Raw genomic sequence first — 26,307 nt, 5'->3', positions numbered from 1 at the left:
CCTGAGAGATATAGACCCCAACCACACAACAAAACAAATCTTATGGATAAATGCTGGTGTGCTTCTCTCCTGAGAGATGACAGTATTGCAAGATGACAGGCTTAACAATAGATCACTCAAGTGGCTTGTGCCCATATTTTTTATTCATTCAATGGAACGTGGGCATCACAGGCAAAGCCAGCACCTGTTGTTCACCTCTAACTGTCCTTGAGAAGGTTGCGATGAGCCACTGTCTTGAATACAACGGAGTGGCTTGTGAAATCATTTGAGAGAGCAGGTAAGAGTCAACCACATTGCTGTGCATCTGGGGACTTCTAGAGATCAGTCCAGGTACAGCCAGCAGATTCCCTTCCCTAAAGGACATTACAGTAATTCCTCACTTAATCTTGTAGCTACATTCCTGAAAAGTGCTCTTTAAATGAATCAACTTCAAACGAATCAGATTTTCTCATTACAACCAACATAAAAGCTGCAGTTAACATTCTGTCGGACTTATTCATAAATCAAATAACTTCTAAAATAAAATAAATTTAAAAATACAAAAGGAATATGTTAACTCCTTCTACTTATCTTGCTCACTGCCTCTCCGCTCAGCGCCCCTCCCACTCGCTGCATCATCCGCTTGCTGCCTCTCCCACTAACCCACCATCCCCCAACCCCTGACCCACCACAACTCACAGACTCGCCTGCTCACTGACCCTCTCACTCCCAGACTCACCCCCCCCCCCACCACCCCCCTCGCCGCCTCTCCCACTTGCCGACCCTCCTGTTTGCCGCCTCTCTCACTAGCCCATCCTCCCTCTCAGAGACTCCCCTGCGCTCACTCATGAACTCACCTGCTTGCTTACTCTCCCACTGGCCCATCCTCCCTCTTGCAGACTTCCCTGCTCACAGACCCTTCCGCTCCAGCTTGTGGACTCCCCCACTCCCCAGTCCTCCCACTCCCGAACCCCCCTCCCCAATCCTCCCACTCCCGACTCCCACCCCTCGCCCCCACTCGCTGCACCTCCTGCTCGCTGGCCTACAGTGAGAGTGCTTATCTCTGCAATTTAAACTCATGCTGTTGGAAATAAGTCCAGAGTCTTAATAAGTCCAGGTCTCTCAGATGCTCACCGCCATCCTTCCTGCAGCTTGTTCAGGGGATGCTGAGGGTCGTCTTTCGAGGGTCCAAGGCACAGAGCCTGGTGGTACTGCTTCAATGCAGCCTGCCGGCACTCAACACTACAGTACAACTCCTAAAGAGAAACATATTACCAGTTAGAGGGCCTCGGACACCACCTTTCCCACTGTTAGAACATACATGCATACCTACAAAGGTACAAATTAGGAGCAAGAGTCAGCTCGAGCCTTCTCTGCCGTTCATAAAGCTCAAGGCTGATCTGACTGTGGCCTCCACTTCACTTTCCTGTCTACCCCCCCTCTACCTTTTGACTTCCTTGTCAGTCAAGAATCTATCTAATTCAGCCTTAAAAATATTCAATGACCCTGCCTCCAACGCTCCCTGGGGAAGAAAATTCCACGGACTAACGACCCTCAGAGAAAAAAATTTGCCCCGAACATACAGATTAGGAGCAGGAGTCGGCTATTCGAGCCTGCTCCCCCATTCAATAAGATCAGGGCTGATCCAACTCAACTCCTCATTCCCACCTACCGCTGATAACCTTTCTCACCCTTGCTTATCAAAAATCTATCTACTTCTGCCTTAAAAATATTCAAAGACTCTGCTTCCGCCAACTCTTGAGGAAGGGAGTTCCAAAGACTGAATACCCTCCAAGAGAAAAAAATTCTCCTCATCTCCCTCTTAAATGGGAGACCTCTTATTTCTAAACTGTGACCCCCTAGTTCTAGGCTCCCCCACAAGGGGAAACATCCTTTCACCATCCACCCTGTCAAGTCCCCTCAGGATCTTATATGTTTCAGTAAGATCATCTCAATCTTCTAAACTCCACTGGATACAGACCCAGCCAGTCCAACCTTTCCTCATATTCTGAGGAGCCAGTCGAATTAACCTTCTCTGAACTGCTTCTAATGCTATTATATCCCTTCTCGAGTAAGGAGGTCAAAGTTGTGCACACTACTCCATATGTGGTCTCACCAATGCCCTATACAACTGTACAGAAATATCCCTATTTTTATATTCCATTCCCCTTGCAATAAACGACAATATGCCATTTGCCTTCGTAATCGCTTACTACTAACATTTTATGATTCATGTACTGAGCACTCAGGTCTCTCTGTGCTTCAGTTTCACCATCTTTCTCCATTTAACGATATACTGCTTTCTGACCACCTTCACCGGCTGTTACAGGGCTCACACAGCCTCCAACCCCGCCTCGCACACTGTTAAGAGGGTCAATACTTCTCCAACACCACTTCTCACACTGTTAGAGGGTCCGCACTCCATCTCTCCAAATGTTAAAGGGTCCACCCTACTTCCGACACCACCTCCCCAATTTTAGAGGGTTCACAAGGCCTCTGACCACCTCTCCAACTGTTAGAGGGTCCACACTGCCTGTGACCACCTCTCCCACTGTTAGAGGGTCCACACTGCCTGTGACCACCTCTCCCACTGTTAGAGGGTCCACACTGCCTGTGACCACCTCTCCCACTGTTAGAGGGCCAACACTGCCTGTGACCACCTCTCCCACTGTTAGAGGGCCAACACTGCCTGTGACCACCTCTCCCACTGTTACAGGGTCCACACTGCCTGTGACCACATCTCCCATTGTTAGAGGGTCCACACTGTCTGTGACCACATCTCCCACTGTTAGAGGGTCCACACTGCCTGTGACCACCCCTCCCACTGTTAGAAGGTTCACACTGCCTGTGACCACCTCTCCCACTGTTAGAGGGTCCACACTGCCTGTGACCACCTCTCCCACTGTTATAAGGTCCACACTGCCTGTGACCACCTCTCCCACTGTTATAAGGTCCACACTGCCTGTGACCACCTCTCCCACTGTTATAAGGTCCACACTGCCTGTGACCACCTCTCCCACTATTACAGGGTCCACACTGCCTGTGACCACCTCTCCCACTGTTATAAGGTCCACACTGCCTGACACTACTTGCACCCATTGTTAGAGGGTCTGCGTTGCCGCTAACACCACCACCCACTGTTACAGGATCCACACACCATCCCACTGCATGGGCCCCAGTTATCTTTATGGGGTGTGTGGAACATTCCTTGTTCCAGTCCTATTCAGACCCCCTCCCACAACTCTTTCTCCGGTACATCGATGATTGCTTTGGTGCTGCTTCATGCTCTCGCCTGGACCTGGAAAAATTTATCAATTTTGCTTCCAATTTCCAGCCCTCCATCATTTTCACACGGTCCATCTCTGATACTTCCCTTCCATCCCTTGACCTCTCTGTCTCAATTTCTGGTGATAGACTGTCCACCAATATCCATTACAAGCCTACCGACTCCCACAGCTATCTCGACTACAGCTCCTCACACCCCGCTTCCTGTAAGGACTCCATCTCATTCTCTCAGTTCCTTCGCCTCTGTCACATCTGATGTTCTGATGATGCCACTTTCCAAAACGAGGCTTCTGACATGTCTTCCTTCTTCCCTAACCGAAGTTTTCCACCCACTGTGGTTGACAGGGCTCTCAACCGTATCCGACCCACCTCCTGCCTCTCTGCCCTCACACCTTCCTCCCCCTCCCAGAACCATGATAGGGTCCCCCTTGTCCTCACTTATCACCCCACCAGCCTCCGCATTCAAAGGATCATCCTCCGCCATTTCCAGCATGATGTCACCACCAAACATATCTTCTCCTCACCTCCCCACCATCAGCATTCTGTAGGGACCGTTCCCACTGGGAAACCCTGGTCCTCTCCTTCATCACCCCAAACACCTCATCCCCTTCCCACAGCACCTTCCCATGGCAATCGCAGACAGTGCAACACCTGCCCCTTTACTTCCCCCCTCCTCACTGTCTGCATTGGAGTGCTGCATTTGGCTGTAGTAGAGAGCTTCAGCTGGAGCTGGGTGACTGAGGGAGTTTAAGGGTTAAATTCTATCTAAAGTCTAGTCTTTGTTTAATTTAGCAATTAACTAAAAGTTGCTGTTCGGGTTGGAAGGTGAGTTTTAGTCCAGCCTTAAAACAGAGCTCATACAGGCTCCGCTTGCAACTGCAACTAGTTAATTAGATAACTGGCTTGATCAGGTTTTCAGAGGCTCAGTTCAGAGAGTATAAAAGTAGGCTATCTTATAGTGCTGACTTTGTCTGCACTGGAGTGCTGTATTTGGCTGCTGTAGGGTGCTTCAGTTAGAGTTTGGTGACTGAGGGAATTTGGGGAGGAGGTGCTCCTTTTTTTTCTACCTTTTCTCAGAAAGAAGAGCTGTGGCCTTGGTAAGTAGGAACTGGTGAGTAAATTAGAAAAGTGTAATATGTTTAAAGTTCCCATACTTGGTCTTAACTGTGAAGCACCAGGAATAAGGGAAATCTGGAGCCTATACAGTGAAGTGCTATAAATGATCCAAAGTAGAATAAAGTTGATATAAGGGAAGTAGAGTTAAGACATGGCAGGGCAGCTCAGTCAAGTGGAATGTGTGTCATGTAATATATGCAAAGTCATGGACATGACCAGTGTCCTAGATGTCCACATGTGGAGGAAGTGCTGCCAGCTGCAGAAAGTTAAGCTCCAGGTTTCAGAGTTCGAGCGGCGGCTGGAGTCACTGTGGTGCATCCGTGAGGCTGAGAGCTATGTGGTTAGCATGTTCAGGGAGGTGGTCACACCACAACTTGAGGGCCTGCAGACAGAGAGGGAATGGGTGACCACCAGGCTGTCAAAGAGCAATAGGCAGGTAGTACAGGAGTCCCCTGGGATCCCGCTCACAAATCAGTTTTCAGTTTTGGAAGCTGGTGAGGATGCTGGTTCCTCAGAGAAATGCAGTCAGAGCCAGGTTTGTGGCACCACAAGCAGCTCAGCTGTACAGGAGGAGAGGAAGAAGAAAGGAAGAGCCATAGTGATAGGGGATTCATTGGTATGGGGAACAGACAGGCATTTCTGTGGCTGTAGACGTGACTCCAGGATGGTATGTTGCTTCCCTGGTGCCAGGGTCAAGGATGTCACAGAGCAGCTGCAGGACATTCTTCTGGGGGAGGGTGATCAGCCAGAGGTCGTGGTCCACATTGGTACTAATGACGTAGGCAGGAAGGGGTTGTCCTGCAATCAGAATTTAGGGAGCAGGCAGAAAATTAGCAAGCAGCACCTCTAATGTAGTAATTTCCAGATAGCTCCCAGTGCCATGTGCCAGTGAGTACAGAAATAGGAGGATAAGGCAGATGAATGCTTGGCTAGAAAGATGGTGCAGGAGGGAGGGCTTTAGATTCCTGGGACACTGGGACTGGCTCTGGGGGAAATGGCACCTGTACAAGCTGGAAGGGTTGCATCTGAACAGAGCTGGGACTGATTTCCTTGTGGGGCGTTTTGCTAGTGCTGTTGGGAGGGCTTTAAACTGACTCGGCAGGGGTGTGGGGACCAGGAAGTAATATCAGAGAGGAATACCGAGGTGCACAAAATACTGGGAGGGACAGACAGCACTAGTGTAGAGAATAGTAAGTTAATAGGTAAAGTTGGGGTAAGGGAGAAAGTAACAAAATCTAAATCAGGGTTACTATGCATGTATGTGAATGCACGGAGTATAGTAAATAAGATTGGGGAGTTACAGGCACAGATTGCCATGTGGAAATATTTCTGGAAATAACCGAAATCTGGCTCAAGGAAGGGCAGAACTGGGTGTTAAATATTCCCGGGTACAAGGTGTTCAGAAGAGATAGGAAAGGAGGAGGGGTGGTGGTATTGGTTAAGGGGAGCATTGCAATGCTGGAGAAAGAGAATGTCCCAGAGGGTTCAAGGACAGAATCAATTCAGCTCGAACTAAGGAACAAAAAGGGTGCAATTACATTGCTCGGGGTAGTCTGTAGACCACCAAATATTGAGAAGGACGTAGAAGAACAAATCTGCAGGGAAATTACAGAGAGATGCAGGCAATACAGAGTAATTATAATGGGTGCCTTTAATTACCCGAATGTAGACTGGGACAGTGGTAGTGTAAAGAGTGGAGAGGAGCATAAGGTCCTAGATTGTGTTCAGGAGAATTTTCTACAGCAGTATGTGTCCAATCCAACAAGAAAAGATGCTCTGTTGGACCCGGTTCTTGGAAATGAGGTGGGCCAAGTAGATCAAGTGTCATTGGGGTAACATGTAGGAGATAGTGACCATTGTATTGTATGTTTTAGGATGATAATAGAAAAGGGCGATCGGCAACCCAGAGTAAAAGTAATTAACTGGTCAAGAGCCGACTTCGATGGGGCAAGAATGGATCTGGGCCGGATAGACTGGAGTGAAAGGTTTGCAGGAAAAACTGTAACTGAACAATGGGCTACCTTCAAAAAAGGGTTGGCTGGGGAGTCAAGATATATTCCATCGAAATGGAAAGGTAGGGCACACAAATCCAGAGCTCCCTGGATGAAAAAGGAGATAGAAATTAAGATAAAGAAGAAGAAGTGTTTATGACAGGTGTCAGGTAGAAAATACAATTGAGAACCAAGAGGAATACAGAAGGTTCAGAGGAGAGGTGAAAAAACATATTAGAAAAGTGAAGGGGGATTATGAAAAAAGACTGGCAGCCAACATAAAGGGGAATCCCAGTCTTCAACAGGCATATAAATAGAAAAAGGGTGGTAAAAGGAGGAAAAGGGCTGATTAGGGACCTAAAAAGGAATTTAGAGATGGATGAAGGAGCCATGGCTGAGGTATTAAATGAATACTTTGCATCTGTCTTTACCAAGGAGGTAGATGCTACCCCCCATGGTGACAGACGAAGAAACTCTGTCACTAGAAGGGCTCAAAATTGGTAAGAAGGAAGTGTTGAATAGACTGTCGGTATTTAAGATTGACAAGACACCAGGACCGGATGAGATGCATCCAAGGATATTGAAGGAAGTGAGAGTAGAAGTTGCAGGGGCACTGGCCATAATCTTTCAGTCTTCCCTAGACTCAGGGGAAGTGCCAGAGGACTGGAGAATTACAAACGTTATGCCCTTGTTCAAAAAAGGTTGTAAGGATTAGCCCAGCAATTACAAACCAGTCAATTTAACTTGTGGTTTCTAGAAGATTCTAGAAACAATTATTCGGGATAGAATTAGTAGTCACCTGGAAAAATATGGGCTGATAAGGAAGAGCCAGCATGGATTTCTAAAGGGGAAATCGCGTTTAACTAACTTGCTGCAGTTTTTTTAAGATGTAACAGAGAGGGTTGATGAGGGTAATGCTGTTGATGTGGTGTACTTGGACTTTCAAAAGGCATTTGATACAGTGCCACACAACCGACTTGTGAGAAAAGTTATTGCTCATGGAATAAAAGAGACAGTAGCAACGTGGATACAAAATTGGCTGAAAAATAGGAAGCAGAGAGTAATGGGCAATGGATGTTTTTCAGGCTGGAGGAAGGTTTGTAATGGAGTTCCGCGGGGTAGGTATTGGGACTCTTGCTTTTCCTGGTATATATTAATGATCTAGATCTTGGTGTGCAGGGGACAATTTCAAAGTTTACGGGTGATATGAAGCTTGGGAGTGTTGTGAACTGCAAGGAGGACGGTGTGGAACTTCAAGAGGACATAGACAAATTGGTGGAGTGGACAGATAGGTGGCAGATGAAAATCAGTGTGGAGAAGTGTGAGATGATGCATTTAGTAGGAAGAACATGGACAGACAGTATAAAATAAGGGGTGAAATTTTGAAGGGGGTGCAGGAACAGAAAGACCTGGGTGTATATGTGCATAGATCATTGAAGGTGGCAGGACAGGTGGAGAGAGCAGTTAATAAAGCATATAGTATCCTGGGCTTTATGAACAGGCGTATAGAGTACAAGGGAGGTTATACTGAATTTATATAAGACACTGGTTAGCCCACAGCTGGAGTATTGTGTACAGTGTGAACACATTAGAGAGAGTGCAGAAGAGATTTACAGGAATGGTTCCAGGGATGAGAAACTTCAGCTATGAGGATAAATTGGAGAGGTTGGGACTGTTCTCCTTGGAGAGAAGAAAGTTGAGAGGAGGCTTGATAGAAATTCTCAAAATCATGAGGGGGCTGGACAGAGTAGATAGGGGGGAAACTGTTCCCATTCGTAAAAGGATCAAGAATGAGAGGGCACAGGTTTAAAGTGATTTGCAAAAGAAGCAAATGTGATGTGAGAAAAAACCTTTTCACACAATGACTGGTTCGGGTCTGGAATGCACTGTCTGGAAGTGTGGTGGAGGCAGGTTTAATCGAAGCATTCAAGAGGGAAATGGATCATTATTTGAATAGAAACTATGTGCAGGGGTATGGGGAAAAGGCAGGGCAATGGCACTAGATCAAAACGATCAGATACGATGGGCTGAATGGCCTCCTTCTGCGCCGATAAGATTCTGTCCAAGGGTCAAACACTCCTTTCAAGTGAAGCAGCATTTCACTTGCATTTCCCCCAATTTAGTCTACTGCATTCGCTGCTTCCAATGTGGTCTCCTCTACATTGGAGAGACCAAACGCAGACTGGGTGACCGCTTTGCGGAACTCCTTCGGTCTGTCTGCAAGCATGACCCAAACCTCCCTGTCACTTGCCATTTCAACACCCCACCCTGCTCTCATGCCCACATGTCCGTCCTTGGCCTGCTGCATTGTTCCAGTGAAGCCCAACGCAAACTGGAGGAACAGCACCTCATCTTCCGACTAGGCACTTTACAGCCTTCCGGACTGAATATTGAGTTCAACAACTTCAGACCATGAACTCTCTCTTCTATCTTCAACCCTTTTTTTTCCAAAATTAATTTTTATTTTTTATCCAAAATTAATTTTTATTTTTTATCCACTTAATTTTATTTGTATTCATTTTTATTTTTATTCATTGTTTTATCTCCCCTTTTTATCCCATTTCCAATTCCTTTTACTCCCACCACCCCCCCCCACGACCCACCCCCACAAGGGTCACCTGTTACTTGTTCATGTTATTGTTTTCAGACTGCTTACCCCTTGTCCTGCTATTATCACATTGTTTTCCTACCTTTAGGCCACTATCAGCACCTTTTTTAGCCCTTACCATTACCACTCCCTCTGTTCTTGTGTCCATGACATCTTTGTCACTCCCCTTAGCCCGCATTTATCACTAACCTCCTCTCCAGCTTCACCTGCTCCACCTCCCTTAAACTATATAAATTTCATCACATTTCCACCTCTCTGTAGCTCTGGAGAGTCACACGGACTCGAACCGTCAACTCTGTTTCCCTCTCCACAGAGGCTGTCAGACCTGCTGAGTTTTTCCCAGCATTTTCTGTCTTTGTTCCGGCAGCGCATTCTCCCAGCAGTTCAGTTCCACGCTGGATCTTCCTGGCGTTGGAGGGTCACCACCTGTACAAGTACCGCTCTCCCAGCAGCAGGGCTGACACACCCCGCCCCCCCGCTCCCACCCCCACCCCCCACCCTCCCCCACTCCGCCCCCCAACACCCCCCCCCCCACACCCCCAACCCACCCCCCCCCCCCACCCACCCACCACTTCCTCCACGTGATCCTCCTTGTGAACACGGGTCAGTCCAAGAAGGATACACTGAAGGCACTGAACCCTGGCTCTCTTGTTCTGTGGCGGGCAGGATCCATTACCTGGCAGGCAGGACAGGTATCCAGGAGCTCCTTTCGGACACTGCACTGCTCTGGGTGTGGAAGAATCAGGTTGGGGTTTCCCGACAGTCTGCAGCTGTTCTCCTCGGCTGTTTCCAGGGACCTCATACAGTAGTCACAGGCTGGAGAGAAATTCGACAAAATGAGGGCATTGTATCCATTGCACAGCTCCCTCTACACTGTCCCCATCAAACACTCCCAGGACAGGTACAGCACGGGGTTAGATACAGAGTAAAGCGCCCTCTACACTGTCCCCATCAAACACTCCCAGGACAGGTACAGCACGGGGTTAGATACAGAGTAAAGCGCCCTCTACACTGTCCCCATCAAACACTCCCAGGACAGGTACAGCACGGGGTTAGATACAGAGTAAAGCTCGCTCTACACTTTCCCCATCAAACACTCACAGGACAGGTACAGCAGGGGGTGAGATACAGAGTAAAGCTCCCTCTACACCGTCCCCATCAAACACTCCCAGGACAGGTACAGCACGGGGTTAGATACAGAGTAAAGCTCCCTCTACACTGTCCCATCAAACACTCCCAGGACAGGTACAGCACGGGGATAGATACAGAGTAAAGCTCCCTCTACACTGTCCCATCAAACACTCCCAGGACAGGTACAGCACAGGGGTTAGATACAGAGTAAAGCTCTCTCTACACTGTCCCCATCAAACACTCCCAGGACAGGTACAGCACGGGGTTAGATACAGAGTAAAGCTCCCTCTACACCGTCCCCATCAAACACTCCCAGGACAGGTACAGCACGGGGTTAGATACAGAGTAAAGCTCCCTCTACACTGTCCCATCAAACACTCCCAGGACAGTTACAGCACGGGGTTAGATACAGAGTAAAGCTGTCTCTACACCGTCCCCATCAAACACTCCCAGGACAGGTACAGCACGGGGTTAGATACAGAGTAAAGCTCCCTCTACACCGTCCCCATCAAACACTCCCAGGACAGGTACAGCACGGGGTTAGATACAGAGTAAAGCATCCTCTACACTGTCCCCATCAAACACTCCCAGGACAGTTACAGCACGGGGTTAGATACAGAGTAAAGCTCCCTCTACACTGTCCCCATCAAACACTCCCAGGACAGGTACAGCACAGGGTTAGATACAGAGTAAAGCTCCCTCTACACTGTCCCCATCAAACACTCCCAGGACAGGTACAGCACGGGGTTAGATACAGAGTAAAGCTCCCTCTACACTGTCCCCATCAAAACACTCCCAGGACAGGTACAGCACAGGGTTAGATACAGAGTAAAGCTTCCTCTACACTGTCGCCATCAAACACTCCCAGGACAGGTACAGCACGGGGTTAGATACAGAGTAAAGCTCCCTCTACACTGACCCCATCAAACACTCCCAGGACAGGTACAGCACGGGGTTAGATACAGTGTAAAGCTCCCTCTACACTGTCCCCATCAAACACTCCCAGGACAGGTACAGCACGGGGTTAGATACAGAGTAAAGCTCACTCTACACCGTCCCCATCAAACACTCCCAGGACTGGCACAGCACAGGGCTAGATACAGAGTAAAGCTCCCTCTACACTGTCCCCATCAAACACTCCAAGAACAGGTACAGCAAGGGGTTAGATACAGAGTAAAGCTTCCTCTACACTGTCCCCATCAAACACTCCCAGGACAGGTACAGCACGGGGTTAGATACAGAGTAAAGCTTCCTCTACACTGTCCCCATCAAACACTCCCAGGACAGGTACAGCACGGGGTTAGATACAGAGTAAAGCTGCCTCTACACCGTCCCCATCAAACACTCCCAGGGCAGGTACAGCATGGGGTTAGATACAGAGTAAAGCTCCCTCCACACTGTCCCATCAAACACTCCCAGGACAGGTACAGCATGGGGTTAGATACAGAGTAAATCTCCCTCTACACTGTCCCCATCAAACACTCCCAGGACAGGTACTGCACGGGGTTAGATACAGAGTAAAGCTCCCTCTACATTGTCCCCATCAAACACTCCCAGGAGAGATACAGCACGGGGTTAGATACAGAGTAAATCTCCCTCTACACTGTCCCCATCAAACACTCCCAGGACAGGTACAGCACGGGGTTAGATACAGAGTAAAGCTCCCTCTACACTGTCCCCATCAAACACTCCCAGGGCAGGTACAGCACGGGGTTAGATACAGAGTAAAGCTCCCTCTACACTGTCCCCATCAAACACTCCCAGGACAGGTACAGCACGGGGTTAGATACAGAGTAAAGCTCCCTCTACACTGTCCCCATCAAACACTCCCAGGACAGATACAACACAGGGTTAGATACAGAGTAAATCTCCATCTACACTGTCCCCATCAAACAATCCCAGGACAGGTACTGCACGGGGTTAGATTCAGAGTAAAGCTCCCTCTACACTGACCCCATCAAACACTCCCAGGGCAGGTACAGCACGGGGTTAGATACAGAGTAAATGTCCCTCTACACTGTCCCCATCAAACACTCCCAGGACAGGTACAGCACGGGGTTAGATACAGAGTAAATCTCCCTCTACACTGTCCCCACCAAACACTCCCAGGAGAGGTACAGCATGGGGTTAAATACAGAGTAAAGCTCCCTCTACACTGTCCCCATCAAACACTACCAGGACAGGTACAGCACGGGGTTAGATACAGAGTAAAGTTCCCTCTCCACTGTCCCCATCAAACACTCCCAGGACAGATACAGCACGGGGTTAGATACAGAGTCAAACTCCCTCTACACTGCTTCTGCTTACTATCCAGTAAAGCTTCTGGAAGGTGTGCATATGGAGAACTGTTGCAACTCTCCCAAACTGAAGACACTAATCAGCTTCCCCACTTGAGCCCCACAAGACGAGTTACCACGGGGGTCGAGGGCGACGCTGGGTACGGTAGAATGCTGGTCCTTCAGTAATCCTGAAACCTGGTCAAATGGTCCGAGGCCTGTATTCAAATCCCACCATGGCAGCTAGTGGAATTTAAATTCAATTAATTAAATAAAGCTGGAATAAAAGCTAGTCTCAATAATGGTGAGCATAAAACTATCATCGATTGTTTTTAAAACCCATCTGGTTCACTAATGTTCTTTAGGGAAGGAAATCTGCTGTCCTTACCTGGTCTGGCCTACATGTGACTCCAGACCCACAGCAATGAGGTTGACTCTTAAATACCCTCTGAAATGGCCTAGCCAGCCACTCAGTTGTGCTCAAGATGATGGCGCACCATCGCTTCCTTCACAAAGGGTAATCGTGGACAGGCAATAAATATTGGTTTCCCATTCGTGTGAACGAATTGAGAAAAGCGGCGAGATATCTGGGCGCGTTGCTGACTGCTTTTTTTTTTCTACTTGTCCTGATGTTGAGGCTCCTTGAGTAGCAGCTGGATGGACGGCACAAGAACCAGCAGCTGCACCGCGCTCCCTTCCTTGGCAGGTACGAGCGAAACAGCTGGGTTTTTGGTGACGGTGCAGCAGCCTGTTAGAGGAGAGCTCGAAACTTCCCACAGGGTTTAATTCCGGGCCTTGGGCTTTGGTGGTGGGACCTGAACTCACCACCTCCGGGTTGGCTAATCCTGTGGACAGAACGGCTTGGCCAGTGTCCCTAGCCCCAGTGAGATACACCTATGTTGACGGGGTTAGATGAAGAGGTGTTGGGGAGGCTTTTGTGGAGCGTAGACACCAGCGTGGACCTGTTGGGCTGAAGGGGCTGCTTCTGTGCTGTAAATATCATGCGAATCGTATGTAAACGTATGTAAATTCTATGCAATTTGAGCATAGTGCCACTTGGCGCTGTGTAGCGGTCCAACCAAACACGGGGCGGGGAGGGGTGTACTTGTCTCTGAGGGGCGTGCGCTAAGTTGAGGTGTGAATCAGTGAGTGCTGCAGTCAGTGCTCTGCACTTTACCTTTGTACTTGTACAAGGCATTCCAGAGGAACTGTGCTGAAACTATGGGCTGCTCCACAAAGATGGTTTCTCCTTTCCTTATATCCTTACTGGCAAAGAGTCCTTTCCCCTTAGAAGCAAGAAAAAGCAAAAAATGGATCAGTCCTGGTAGAAAAAGTTAAGACACAACGGGTCTGGTCCGGAAAGAGCGAAGGGGGAAGAAGGATATCCCAGCTGTGGACCCACAACCACAGCAACAGCACAGGAAGAGGCTGTTCATCCCTACTGACCCAGCACAAGGCAGGCAATCTATCTCAGCCCCTCATCTTCTTGTATTTCATACATAGCGCAGTATATATTTCCTACATCTAACAACATAAGAAACGAGAGGAGTAGACCACTCGGCCCGTTGAGCCTGCTTCCCCCACTCAACACGATCATGGCTGATTTTGGGCCTCAACTCCCATTTTCGCACCCGCTCCCCATATCCCACAATTCCCTGAGACACCAAAAATCGGTCTATCCCAGCCTGAAATATATTCAACGATGGAGCATCCACCACCCTCTCGGGTAGAGAATTCCGAAGATTCACAACCCTGTGGATGAAGAAATTCCTCCTCATTTCAGTCCTAAATGATCAGCCCCTTACCCTGACGCTGTACCCCGGTATTTTAGATTCCCCGACCAGTGGAAACGATTTCTGTGTCCATCCTATCAAACCTCTCGGAATTTTATAGGTTTCAATGGGATCATCTCTCATTCTTCTAAACCCCAGAGAACATAGACCCAATTTATGCAACCTCTCATTAGGTGAGGTGGTGGCATGGTGCTAATGTCACCGGACGAGTAATGCTCTGGGGACGTGGGTTTCAATCCAGTCATTGTAGTTGATAGAATTTAAGTTCAGTTGATAAAACTGGAATTTAAAAAAGCTATTATTGGTAATAGCAGCTATGAAATGATTGTCATAAAATTTCTTGATTGGCACCCTATCTACCATCTCCTCCACAACCGACACACAGTAGCAGCAGTGTGTACCATCTACAAGATGCACTGCAGGAATTCACCAAGGCTCATTTGACAAGACCTTCCAAACCCATGACCACTACCATCTAGAAGGACAAGGGCAGCAGATAGATGGGAGCACCACCACCTGGAAGTTCCCCTCCAAGTCACTCACCATCCTGACTTGGAAATATATCGCCGTTCCTTCACTGTCGCTGGGTCAAAATCTTGGGACTCCCTCCCTAACAAAACTGTGGGTGTACCTACACCACATGGACTGCAGCGGTTCAAGAAGGCAGCTGACCACCACCTTCTCAAGGGCAACTAGGGATGGGCAATAAAAATGCTGGCCTTGACAGTGATGCTCATGTCCAGTGAAAGCGTAAAGAAAAACCCTCATCCAAGGAACCAATCTAGCGAGCCTTAGCTCTCCCATCTCCGATGCTTCCCGAAATATGGAGATCAAAACTGCACACAGTATTCCAGATGTGGTCCCACCAAAACCCTGTATATTCCCCATAGTTCTGGATATATTCCCTGCACACTTCTGGATATATTTCTTATAGGTCTGGATATATTCCTGCACAGTTCTGTATATATTCCCAAAAGTCTGAGTATATTCTGGGCATTGTTCTGTATATACTTCCTATAGGTCTGGATATTTTTCCTGCATTGTTCTGGATATATTTCCCTGTACAGTTCTGGATATATTTCCCTGTACAGTTCTGGATATAGAGCTGCATATAACTCCTGGGACTATTTCCTATTGTTCTGTATGTAATTCCTACAGATCTACATATAACTCCTATAGTTCTGGGAATATTTCCTTTTTGTTCTGTACTCCTCTTGGGTCTCTATATAATTCTAATAGTTCTGTATATAATTCCTAAAGTTCCTTACATATTTCCCATTGGTCTGGATATATTTCCTACAGTTCTGGATATAATTTCTGTAGGTCTGGATATGCTTCCTAGAGTTCTGGACCTATTTCCTGCATTCTGTAGGTCTGGATATATATTATTTATTTGTTCATGGGATGCTGGCTAGGTATTCCCCTAGTTGCCCTTGAGAAGGTGGTGGTGAGCTGCCTTCTTGAGCCGCTGCAGTCCATGTGGTGTAGGTACACCCACAGTGCTGTTAGGGAGGGAGATCCAGGATTTTGACCTAGTGACAGTGAAAGAACAGCAATTTTAAAAAATATTCGTTCATGGCATGTAGGCATTGTCGGGAAACTTTTATCACCCATCCCTAATTGCCCTTGTTCAGGGGGCATTTAAGAGTCAACCACATTGGTGTGGGTTTGGAGGCCAGACCAGGTAAGGATGACAGATTTCCTTCCCTAAAATTCATTAGTGAACCAGATGGGTTTTTACAATAATCAGCAATGGTTTCATGGTCATCATTAGATTTTTAATTCCAGACTTTTATTGAATTCAAATTTCACTATTTGCTACGGGGGGATTTGAACATGGGTCCCCAGAGCATTACCCTAGGTCTCTGGCATACTAGTCCAGTGACAATACCACTATATCACCAAGTCAGGATGGTGAGTGGCTTGCAGCAGAACTTGCAGGTGGTGGTGTTCCCATCCATCTGTTGCCCTTGTCCTTCTAGGTGGTAAAGTTCATGGGTTTGGAAGGTGCTGTCGAAGGAGCCTTGGTAAGTTCCTCCAGTGCATCTGGTAGATGGTACACGCTATTCCCACTGTGTATTGGTGGTGGACAGAGTGAACGTTTGTGGATGGGGTATTAATCAAGCGGGGCTGCTTTGTCCTGGATGGTGTCAAGCTTCTTGAGTGTTGTGGGAGCTGCACTCATCCAGGCAAGTGGAGAGCATTTCATCACACTCCTGACTTGTGCCTTGTAGATGGTGGACAGGCTTTGGGGAGTCAGAGGTCTTGAGATATTTCCTCCATAGTTCTATATATATTTCCTATAGTTCTATATGTATTACCTAAAAGTCTGTATGCATTTCTATAGGACTGGATGTATTTCTTACATAGGTATGCATATATTTCCGATCGGTCTGGATATATTTCCAATTGGTCTAGATATTGAAACATTGAAAATAGGAGCAGTAGACCATTTGGCCCTTCAAGCCTGCTCCGCCATTCAATATGATCATAGCTGATCCTCTATCTTAACACCATACTCCCGCTCTCTCCCCGAACCCCTTGACGCCTTTAGAGTCTAGAAATCTAACTATCTCCTTCTTAAATATATTCAGTGACTTGGCCTCCACAGCCTCTGTGGTAGAGAATTCCACAGGTTCACCACCCTCTGAGTGAAGAGGTTTCTCCTCATCTCAGACCTAAATGGTCTACCCCTTATTCTGAGACTGTGACCCCTTGTTCTAGACCACCACCACCCCCCACCCCCCCCAACTCCAGCCCAGCCAGAGGAAACATCATCCCTGCATCCAGTCTGTCCAGCCCTCTCAGAATTTTATACATTCATTGTGTCTCCTCACAAGCCTCTGTAGGTTTTGAAACCTGAAATGTGTGTGCAGGTTGATGGGATCATTGACTCTGTGGGATCCGTATGAACTTAAACCTCCCCCTCGCCCTAATCAAGCAGAGTGAGCACGGCTTCATGAAGGGGAAAACATGCCTGACAAATTTATTAGAATTCTTTGAGGAGGTAACAAGCAGGATAGATAAAGGGGAACCAGTAGATGTAATATATTTGGATTTACAAAAGGCGTTTGACAGGGTACCACACATAAGGCTACTTAATAATATAAGAGCCCATGGCATTGGGGGTAGTATATTAGCATGGATAGAGGATAGAAGACAGAGTTGGGATAAGGGGGGCATTTTCAGAACGGCTAGCTGAAACTAGTGGAGTGCCACAGGGATCAGTGCTGGGGCCACAGTTATTTACAATATATATTAATGACTTGGATGAGGGAAGTGAATGTACTATCACCAAGTTTGCAGATGACACAAAAATAGGTGGGAAGGCAAGTGGTGAGGGTGACACAAAGAGTCTACAGAGGGATATAGACAGGTTAAGTGAGTGGGCAAGAACTTGGCAGGTGGAATATAATGTGGGAAAATGTGAGGTTATTGCACTTTGGCAGGAAGAATAGAGGAGCTGAATACTAGTTAAATGGAGAAAGACTGCAGAAAGCTGCAGCACAGAAGGATTTGGGAGTCCTTGTGCATGAATCACAAAAAGCTAACATACAAGTTCAGCAGGTAATAGGGGAGGCAAAGGGAATGTTAACCTTTATTTCAAAGAGAACGGAATATAAAAATAGGGAAGTCTTGCTAAAACTATACAAAGCACTAGTTAGACCACACCTAGAATACTGTGAACAGTTTTGGTCCCCTTATCTAAGGAAAGATATACTGGCATTGGAGGCAGTCCAGAGAAGGTTCACTAGGTTGATCCCAGGGATGAAGGGATTTTCTTATGAGGAGAGGTTGAGTAAGTTGGGCCTGTACTCATTGGAGTTTAGAAGAATGAGAGGCGACCTTATTGAAACATATAAGAATCTTAGGGGGCTTGACAGGGTAGATGCTGAGAGGTTGTTTCCCCTTGTGGGAGAGTCTAGGACCAGAGGGCATAATCTCAGAGTAAGGGGTCCTATTTAAGACAGAGATGAGGAGGAATTTCTTCTCTCAGAAGGTAGTGAATCTGTAGAATTCTTTACTGCAGAGGGCTGTAGAAGCTGGGTCATTAAGTGTATTCAAGGCGGAGATAGACAGATTTTTAATCAGTAAGCGAATCAAGGGTTATGGGGAAAAGGCAGGAAAGTGGAGTTGAGGATTATCAGATCAGCCATGATCTCATTGAATGGCAGAGCAGACTTGATGGGCCGAATGGCCTAGTTCTGCTCCTGGGTCTTATGGTCTCTTTCTTTCTGGCTCCGTTTGCCACCCTCCTCTCTCTATTCACCCCCGCCCCCCCCACCCCCCCACCACCCTCTCTCTCTGGCTCTGTTCCCTCTCTCTCTCTCCCTCTCTCTGGCTCTGCTCCCTCTCTCTCTCTCTGGCTCTGTTCCCTCTCTCTCTCTCTCTCTCTGGCTCTGTTCCCTCTCTCTCTCTCTCTCTGGCTCTGTTCCCTCTCTCTCTCTCTCTCTGGCTCTGTTCCCTCTCTCTCTCTCTCTCTCTGGCTCTGTTCCCTCTCTCTCTCTCTCTCTCTGGCTCTGTTCCCTCTCTCTCTCTCTCTCTCTCTGTTCCCTCTCTCTCTCTGGCTCTGTTCCCTCTCTCTCTCTCTCTCTCTCTGGCTCTGTTCCCTCTCTCTCTCTATCTCTCTCTGGCTCTGTTCCCTCTCTCTCTCTATCTCTGTCTCTGTTCCCTCTCTCTCTCTGGCTCTGTTCCCTCTCTTTCTTTCTCTCTCTCTGGCTCTGGTTCCCTCTCTCTCTCTCTCTGGCTCTGTTCCCTCTCTCTCTCTCTCTCTCTGGCTCTGTTCCCTCTCTCTCTGGCTCTGTTCCCTCTCTCTCTCTCTCTCTGGCTCTGTTCCCTCTCTCTCTCTCTCTCTCTCTGTTCCCTCTCTCTCTCTCTCTCTGGCTCTGTTCCTTCTCTCTCTCTCTGGCTCTGTTCCCTCTCTCTCTCTCTGGCTCTGTTCCCTCTCTCTCTCTCTCTCTGGCTCTGTTCCGTCTCTCTCTGGCTCTGTTCCGTCTCTCTCTCTCTCTCTCTGGCTCTGTTCCCTCTCTCTCTCTCTCGCTCTGGCTCTGTTCCTTCCCTCTCTCTCTCTCTCTCTCTGGCTCTGTTCCCTCGCTCTCTCTCTCTGGCTCTGTTCCCTCGTTCTCTCTATTTCTCTCTGGCTCTGTTCCCTCGCTCTCTCTCTCTGGCTCTGTTCCCTCTCTCTCTCTCTGTTCCCTCTCTCTCTCTCTCTCTCTCTAGCTCTGTTCCCTCTCTCTCTGGCTCTGTTCCCTCTCTTTCTTTCTCTCTCTCTCTCTCTGTTCCCTCTCTCTCTCCGGCTCTGTTCCCTCCCTCTCTCTCTCTCTGGCTCTGTTCCCTCCCTCTCTCTCTCTCTGGCTCTGTTCCCTCTCTCTCTCTCTGGCTCTGTTCCCTCTCTCTCTCTGGCTCTGTTCCCTCTCTCTCTCTCTGGCTCTGTTCCCTCTCTCTCTCTCTGCCTCTGTTCCCTCTCTCTCTCTCTGCCTCTGTTCCCTCTCTCTCTCTCTGCCTCTGTTCCCTCTCTCTCTCTGCCTCTGTTCCCTCTCTCTCTCTCTGCCTCTGTTCCCTCTCTCTCTCTCTGCCTCTGTTCCCTCTCTCCCTCTCTCTCTCTGCCTCTGTTCCCTCTCTCCCTCTCTCTCTCTCTTGCTCTGTTCCCGCTTCTCTCTATCTCTGGCTCTGTTCCCTCTCTCTCTCTCTATTTCTGGCTCTGTTCCCTCTCTCTCTCTCTCTCTCTGGCTCTGTTCCCTCTCTCTCTCTCTCTGGCTCTGTTCCCGCTCTCTCTCTCTCTGGCTCTGTTCCCGCTCTCTCTCTCTCTGGCTCTGTTCCCACTCTCTCTCTCTCTGGCTCTGTTCCCACTTCCCTCTCTCTCTCTGGCTCTGTTCCCTCTCTCTCTCTCTCTCTCTGGCTCTGTTCCCTCGCTCTCTCTATTTCTCTCTGGCTCTGTTCCCTCGCTCTCTCTCTCTGGCTCTGTTCCTTCTCTCTCTCTCTCTCTGGCTCTGTTCCCTCTCTCTCTCTCTCTCTGGCTCTGTTCCCACTTCTCTCTCTCTCTCTGGCTCTGTTTCCTCTCTCTCTCTCTCTGGCTCTGTTCCCTCTCTCTCTTTCTCTGGCTCTGTTCCCGCTCTCTCTCTCTCTCTGGCTCTGTTCCTGCTCTCTCTGGCTCTGTTCCTGCTCTCTCTGGCTCTGTTCCCGCTCTCTCTCTCTCTCTGGCTCTGTTCCCGCTCTCTCTCTCTCTCTGGCTCTGTTCCCGCTCTCTCTCTCTCTCTGGCTCTGTTCCCGCTCTCTCTCTCTCTCTGGCTCTGTTCCCTCTCTCTCTCTCCCGCCCTCTCTCCCTGTCTCTCCCCAGCTCCCCACTCTATCTCTCTCTCCCACCCCTGCACCCCCACTCTCTCTCCCCCTCCCCTCCCCCTCCTTTCCCCTCTCTCCCCCTCTCCCTGTCTTTCAACCCCCTTGCCCCCGCCCCCCACTCTCTCTCCCTCCCACCCCACCCCCCCTCTCTCCCTCCCTCTCTCCCCCTCCCACCCCACCCCCTCTCTCTCCCTCCCTCTCTACCCCCACCCCCTCTCTCCCGCCCCAACCCCCCCCCCCCCCTCCCCCCCCCACCCACTCCCCCCCCTCCCCCTACCCCCTCCGCTCCCACCCTCTCCCCCTACCCCCTCCGCTCCCACCCTCTCCCCCTACCCCCTCCGCTCCCACCCATCCACTCCCCCTTCTCTCCCCCCCACCCCCTCCCCACATCTCTGCCCCCCACAACCCCCCTCCTCCCCCCTCACCCCCTCCCCACATCTCTCCCCCCAACAACCCCCCTCTCTCCCTCCCATCCCCCTCTCTCACCCCCCCACCCCCTCCCCCTTCTCTCCCCCCCACCCCCTCTCTCCCAACTCCCTCCCCGCTCTCTCCACCCCCCTCCACTCCCCTCTCCCTCTCTCCTCTTTCCCCTCTCCCCCACCCCCCTCCCTCTTCCCCTCTCCCCCACCCCCCTCCCTCTTCCCCTCTCCCCCACCCCCCTCCCTCTTCCCCTCTCCCCCCCACCCCCTCCCTCTTCCCCTCTCTCCCCCTCCCCTCCTTCCCCTCCCCCTCCTCTTCTTCCCCCCTCTTCCTCTTTCCCCATCCTCCCCTCCCCCCCTCTCCTCTCCCCCCCCTCCCCCCCCCACCTCCCCCCACCTCTCCCCCACCCCCCCCCCCCCCCCCCCCCCCCCCCGGCCCCTTCTCCAGTCCGCGTGTCCTTATCCCCGCCACCCCGGTCTGGCCGTGAGCGAGAGCCCAGGAGCAGGAAGCCGTTGGGCGGCCGATGCTGAGCCTGTCCTCCCCGGCCCGGGGGCCCGGAGCCCCGCGGCCGCTCACCTTCACGTTGCTGATGAAGCGAACCTCGACCCGGGAGCCGGCGGCGGCGGAGTCCAGACACAGCGAGAAAAGCTCGCACATGGGAGCCGCCATCTTCCTCTCCTCTCAACTCTGACCCCTGACCCCCCGCCGGGCAGAGCCAATCAGCGCAGAGCCTGCCTCAGAGCCCTGGACCTGGAGCCAAGGATGGATCAATAATCTATAGAATTAATCAAAATGTAGTCTAAATACCACAAATAATCGATATGACTATCATAATAGAGTCTAAATACCATAAATAATCTACAGAATTAATCAAAATATAGTCCAAACACCACAAATAATCTATATGACTATCATAATATAGTCTAAATACCATAAATAATCAAAATATAGTCCAAACAGCACAAATAATCTCTATAACTATCGTAATATAATATAATACCATAAATATTATATAGAATTAATCAAAATGTAGCCCAAACACTACAAATAATCTATATGACTATCATAATATAGTCTAAATCCCATAAATACTCTATAGAATTAATCAAAATGTATCCCAAACACTACAAATAATCTATATGACTATCATAATATAGTCTAAACACCACAAATAATCTATAGAATTAACCAAAATATAGTCCAAATACCATAAATAATCTATAGAAGTAATCAAAACATAGTCTAAACACCACAAATAATCTATAGAATTAATCAAAATAAAGTCTTAAACACCACAAATAATCTACATAACCATCATAATATAATCTAAATACCATAAATAATATATAGAATTAATCAAAATATAATTCAAACAGCACAAATAATGTATAGAATTAATCAAAATATAGTCCAAATACCATAAATAATCTATAGAATTAATCAAAATATAGTCTAAGCACCACAAATAATCTATATAATTAATCAAAATGTAGTCTAAACACTACAAATAATCTATATAACTATCATAACATGATTTAAACACCATAAATAATCTATATAATTATAATATAATCCAAACCCCATAAATAATAAATAAAATTAATCAAAATATAATCCAAACACCATAAATAATTAACAGGATTAATCAAAATATAATCCAAACACCACAAATAATCTATAGAATTAATAAAAATATAGTCTAAACACCATAAATAATCAACAGAATTAATCAAAATATAATCCAAATACCACAAATAATCTATAGAATTAATCAAAATATAGTCCAAATACCATAAATAATCAACAGAATTAATCAAAATATAACCAAAACACCACAAATAATATAAAGAATTAATGTAAACACTCTGAAAAGAACAACATGAACAAGTGGGGGTGGGGTGGGAGGAGGGGGCGGTGATGGGGATAAAAAGGGATTGAAAATGGGGTAAAAAGGGAGGATAGAAGGGGGGATAAAACAATGAATAAATGAATAAAAATAAAGGTGAATAAAAATAAAATAAGTGGATAAAAAAAAGTGAATTTTGAAAAAAAGGGGTGAAGACAGAGGAGGGAGTTCATGATCTGAAGTTGTTGAACTCAATATTCAGTCTGGAAGGCTGTAAAGTGCCTAGTCGGAAGATGAGGTGTTGTTCCTCCAGTTTGCGTTGAGCTTCACTGGAACATTGCAGCAAGCCAAGGACAGACATGTGGGCATGAGAGCAGGGTGGGGTGTTAAATTGGCAAGCGACAGGGAGGTCTGGGTCATGCTTGCGGACATACCGAAGCTGTTCCGCAAAGTGGTCACCCAGTCTGCGTTTGGTCTCTGCAATGTAGAGGAGACCACATTGGGAGCAGCGAATGCAGGAGACTAAATTGAGGGAAGTGCAAGTGAAATGCTGCTTCACTTGAAAGGAGTGTTTGGGCCCTTGGACGATGAGGAGAGGGGAAGTGAAGGGGCAGGTGTTGCACCACCTGTGGTTACATGGGAAGGTGCCGTGGGAGGGGGTTGAGGTGTAGGGGGTGATGGAGGAGTGGACCAGGGTGTCCCAGAGGGAACAATCCTGTGGAATGCCGCCACGGGGGGTGAAGGGAAGATGTGTTTGGTGGTGGCATCATGCTGGAGTTGGCGGAAATGGCGGAGGATGATCCTTTGAATGCGGAGGCTGGTGGGGTGATAAGTGAGGACAAGGGGGACCCTATCATGTTTCTGGGAGGGAGAGGAAGGTGTGAGGGCAGATGCATGGGAGGTGGGCCGGACACGGTTGAGGGCCCTGTCAACCACCGTGGGTGGAAAACCTCGGTTAAGGAAGAAGGAGGACATGTCACAGGAACTGTTTTTGAAAGTGGCATCATCAGAACAGATGTGACGGAGGCGAAGGAACTGAGAGAATGGGATGGAGTCCTTACAGGTTCAGATTTCCAGCATCCGCAGTATTTTGCTGTTATCTTAGTACAAAATATACATAATTGATCACTATATAAAATAAGCAACAGGGGCTGCATTTTATGGGTGGAGGGGGGAGGAAGGTAGGACAGCTCACCACTTACAAACACCGCCCCCCCACAGCAGAAGGCTCACTCTAAGCCAGCCTGCCCTGTAGCCATTAGATGCTGCTGGGCTACATTGGAGAAGAGTGGGAATTCAGCCCCTCAGTGGGGAGGAAGCCCCATCCTGGGGAACTGCTGGCCTCAATAGCTGCCGGGACTGCAACCAGAATTTCATGGACCCTGCCGACGGGTTTGAAGACGGGGGTGGTGGAGGGGGTTGGGGGTGGGCGGGGGGGACATAACATTCTCCTGATGGCCTTGATGTTACCTCCCCACCTGCTCCTGACCTGTCAAAGATGTTATGTGTCGTGAGTGAGGCCCACCAATTATTGGCTAGTCAAGGGCCACTCCCTGTCTGGCTGCAACTTTGAAGCCATCATAAGGAGGTCAGGGATGCTGGAGTTAACCTACAGCGCTCCCATGCACATTGACCCACTGTATATAACCAATGAGCCCCATCGTGACAGCAGGATGTGTAAAAAAAAAAGTAATTCATTCATAATTTTCTACTATGTTAAAAAAAGTAACTTCACCAGAAGGAAGTAAAAGTGTCAATCACCCAGACCCTTTCAAATATCAGGAACAAAATCCAGAAGGACCTTGAAATCACTTAGCCTTGTGTAAATAAACATTGTAACATCGACAGCAGAGATCAGAGAGCCTGAGCTGCCAATGAAACAGTGTTTCTTCAGGGCCGCAGGTGATTCAACAAGAGTAATGGTTGCCTAGGCTCTTCTTCAAGCCTCATTATATATGATTGATTGATAGCCGAGACACAGATAGGTGGGTCAATGGGCATGTGTATGCAATCGCTTGGCATTGGGGGTATGAGGGGCCATGGGGAGTGGGTGGAAGGGCAGAGCTTGGCATTGGGGGGGGCGGGGGCGAGAGGGATTGGGTGGTGGGGTATGAGGTGGCATGGATCAGGCATGGGGAGTGTGTGGGGGATGAGGGGATGTGAGAGGTGAGGGTAGGCAGGCCTTTCCATTTTTATTTTAACTGTGGTCGAGTCCCACAGCACCGAGGTAAAAAATAGTTTCAGTTTCATTTAGGTTCATTCATGAACTTGGTGCTTTTTAAACAGCCCACCCCCATACCCTGTTACTGCCTTCGAACATTTCCCATGATTGGCTGGTCTGACTACAGCCCTCAGCCCCCCTCCCTCTACCCCACTGCAATGAAGATCCCGCCCTTGCCGGGATTTTTCTCCTGAGCCAATGCGGACTCAGCCGGGAATTCTCCCAACTCACACTACCCGCCTCTTGGATGAAAATTCAGGCCCAAGTTCAGGCTACAATCCAATGCAGTACAGAGGGAAGACTGCATTGACAGTGCTGTCTTTCAAATGAGATGTTAGACTGAGGCCCCGCTTACCCTCTCTGGTGACTGTGGAGAGTCCCAGGACATGATCTGGAGAAGAGCAAGGGAGATCTCTCCAGTGTTCACACCCCTCAACTGACATCACTGAAAAAACAGATCATCTGGCCCTTATCATGATGCGGCTTGTGGGATCTGGCTGTGCACAATTTGGCTGCTGAACTTGCTCCCATTACAATAGTCACTCTGAATACTCCCGCCAAGAGGGTTCACTGGAAAAATATTACTGTCACCTGACCATTTACTTCGGTCCACTTCGCACGCGTTGATGTTCTTTGTGCTTAATACAGAACTGAATTCACCCTCTTTTAACCTTATCATTACCCTACCTTGCTTCTTTAGTCCATCAACTCTGCGGGGAGGTGCTGACCTTGGAGCAGCGGTAAGCCCAGACAGAAGGTTCAAATCCCTCTCCAGAGACTTCGGACCCATAATCCAGGCTGACCCTCCAGTGCAGTGCTGAGGGAGTGCTGTACTGTCAGAGGCACTTATTCTTTTGGATGAGATGTTAACCCGAGGCCCTGCCTTCCCCCTCAGGTGGATGTGAAGGATCCCATGGCTAGCGATACTCACATCCCAGGAGAGAAGAAAAGAAACCATTTCACTGCCACGTGGGCTTAAACTGTATTATATATTTGGGACAGTTCAGTATTTTTCTATCTCTAAAAGCTGATTCGAGATCAACAGCCCACCTTATAATCTAAACGGAACCTCAGAGACATGAATAGAACCAAGAAACTGTTCAGCATATCACCTGACTGAAGCTGCCCCAAAGCTCCATGGTCTCTGGTAACTAACAGTCCGATGGAGACTTCAGGCAGCTGTCTGCACTGTACTTAATAAGGGAGGCATTCAGAAAGTACCGCCTTCTGTCAACCACTGTCCCCTCTTATCATAGAAACTTAGGATGGTTGCAGCATCGAAGGAGGCCATTCGGCCTGTCA

At 48.4% G+C, this 26,307-nt stretch overlaps 1 protein-coding gene across 4 annotated transcripts in view; it reads right to left on the bottom strand.

Moving 5' to 3' along the window:
- The window catches only part of smyd5 (SMYD family member 5), a 52,544-nt gene extending 30,913 nt beyond the window's left edge, over window positions 1–21,631 (bottom strand). For 3 of the 4 annotated variants that reach the window (XM_041201504.1, XM_041201520.1, XM_041201512.1), the window contains exons 1-4: window positions 21,515–21,631; window positions 13,564–13,672; window positions 9,656–9,795; window positions 1,114–1,235 (exon numbers count right to left, since the gene is read on the bottom strand). In XM_041201504.1, coding sequence (XP_041057438.1) covers window positions 1,114–1,235; window positions 9,656–9,795; window positions 13,564–13,672; window positions 21,515–21,607 — 464 coding nt within the window. In that variant the 5' untranslated portion in view covers window positions 21,608–21,631. The remainder of the gene's footprint in view (window positions 1–1,113; window positions 1,236–9,655; window positions 9,796–13,563; window positions 13,673–21,514) is intronic. The other variant, XM_041201529.1, reaches the window with a different exon arrangement.
- Between the last annotated feature and the right edge of the window lie 4,676 nt (window positions 21,632–26,307).

The sequence above is a fragment of the Carcharodon carcharias genome, chromosome 1 (assembly GCF_017639515.1).
Source record: "Carcharodon carcharias isolate sCarCar2 chromosome 1, sCarCar2.pri, whole genome shotgun sequence".
In the NCBI taxonomy this organism is placed as follows: domain Eukaryota; kingdom Metazoa; phylum Chordata; class Chondrichthyes; order Lamniformes; family Lamnidae; genus Carcharodon; species Carcharodon carcharias.
This window is presented reverse-complemented; position numbering and strand designations above follow the sequence as displayed.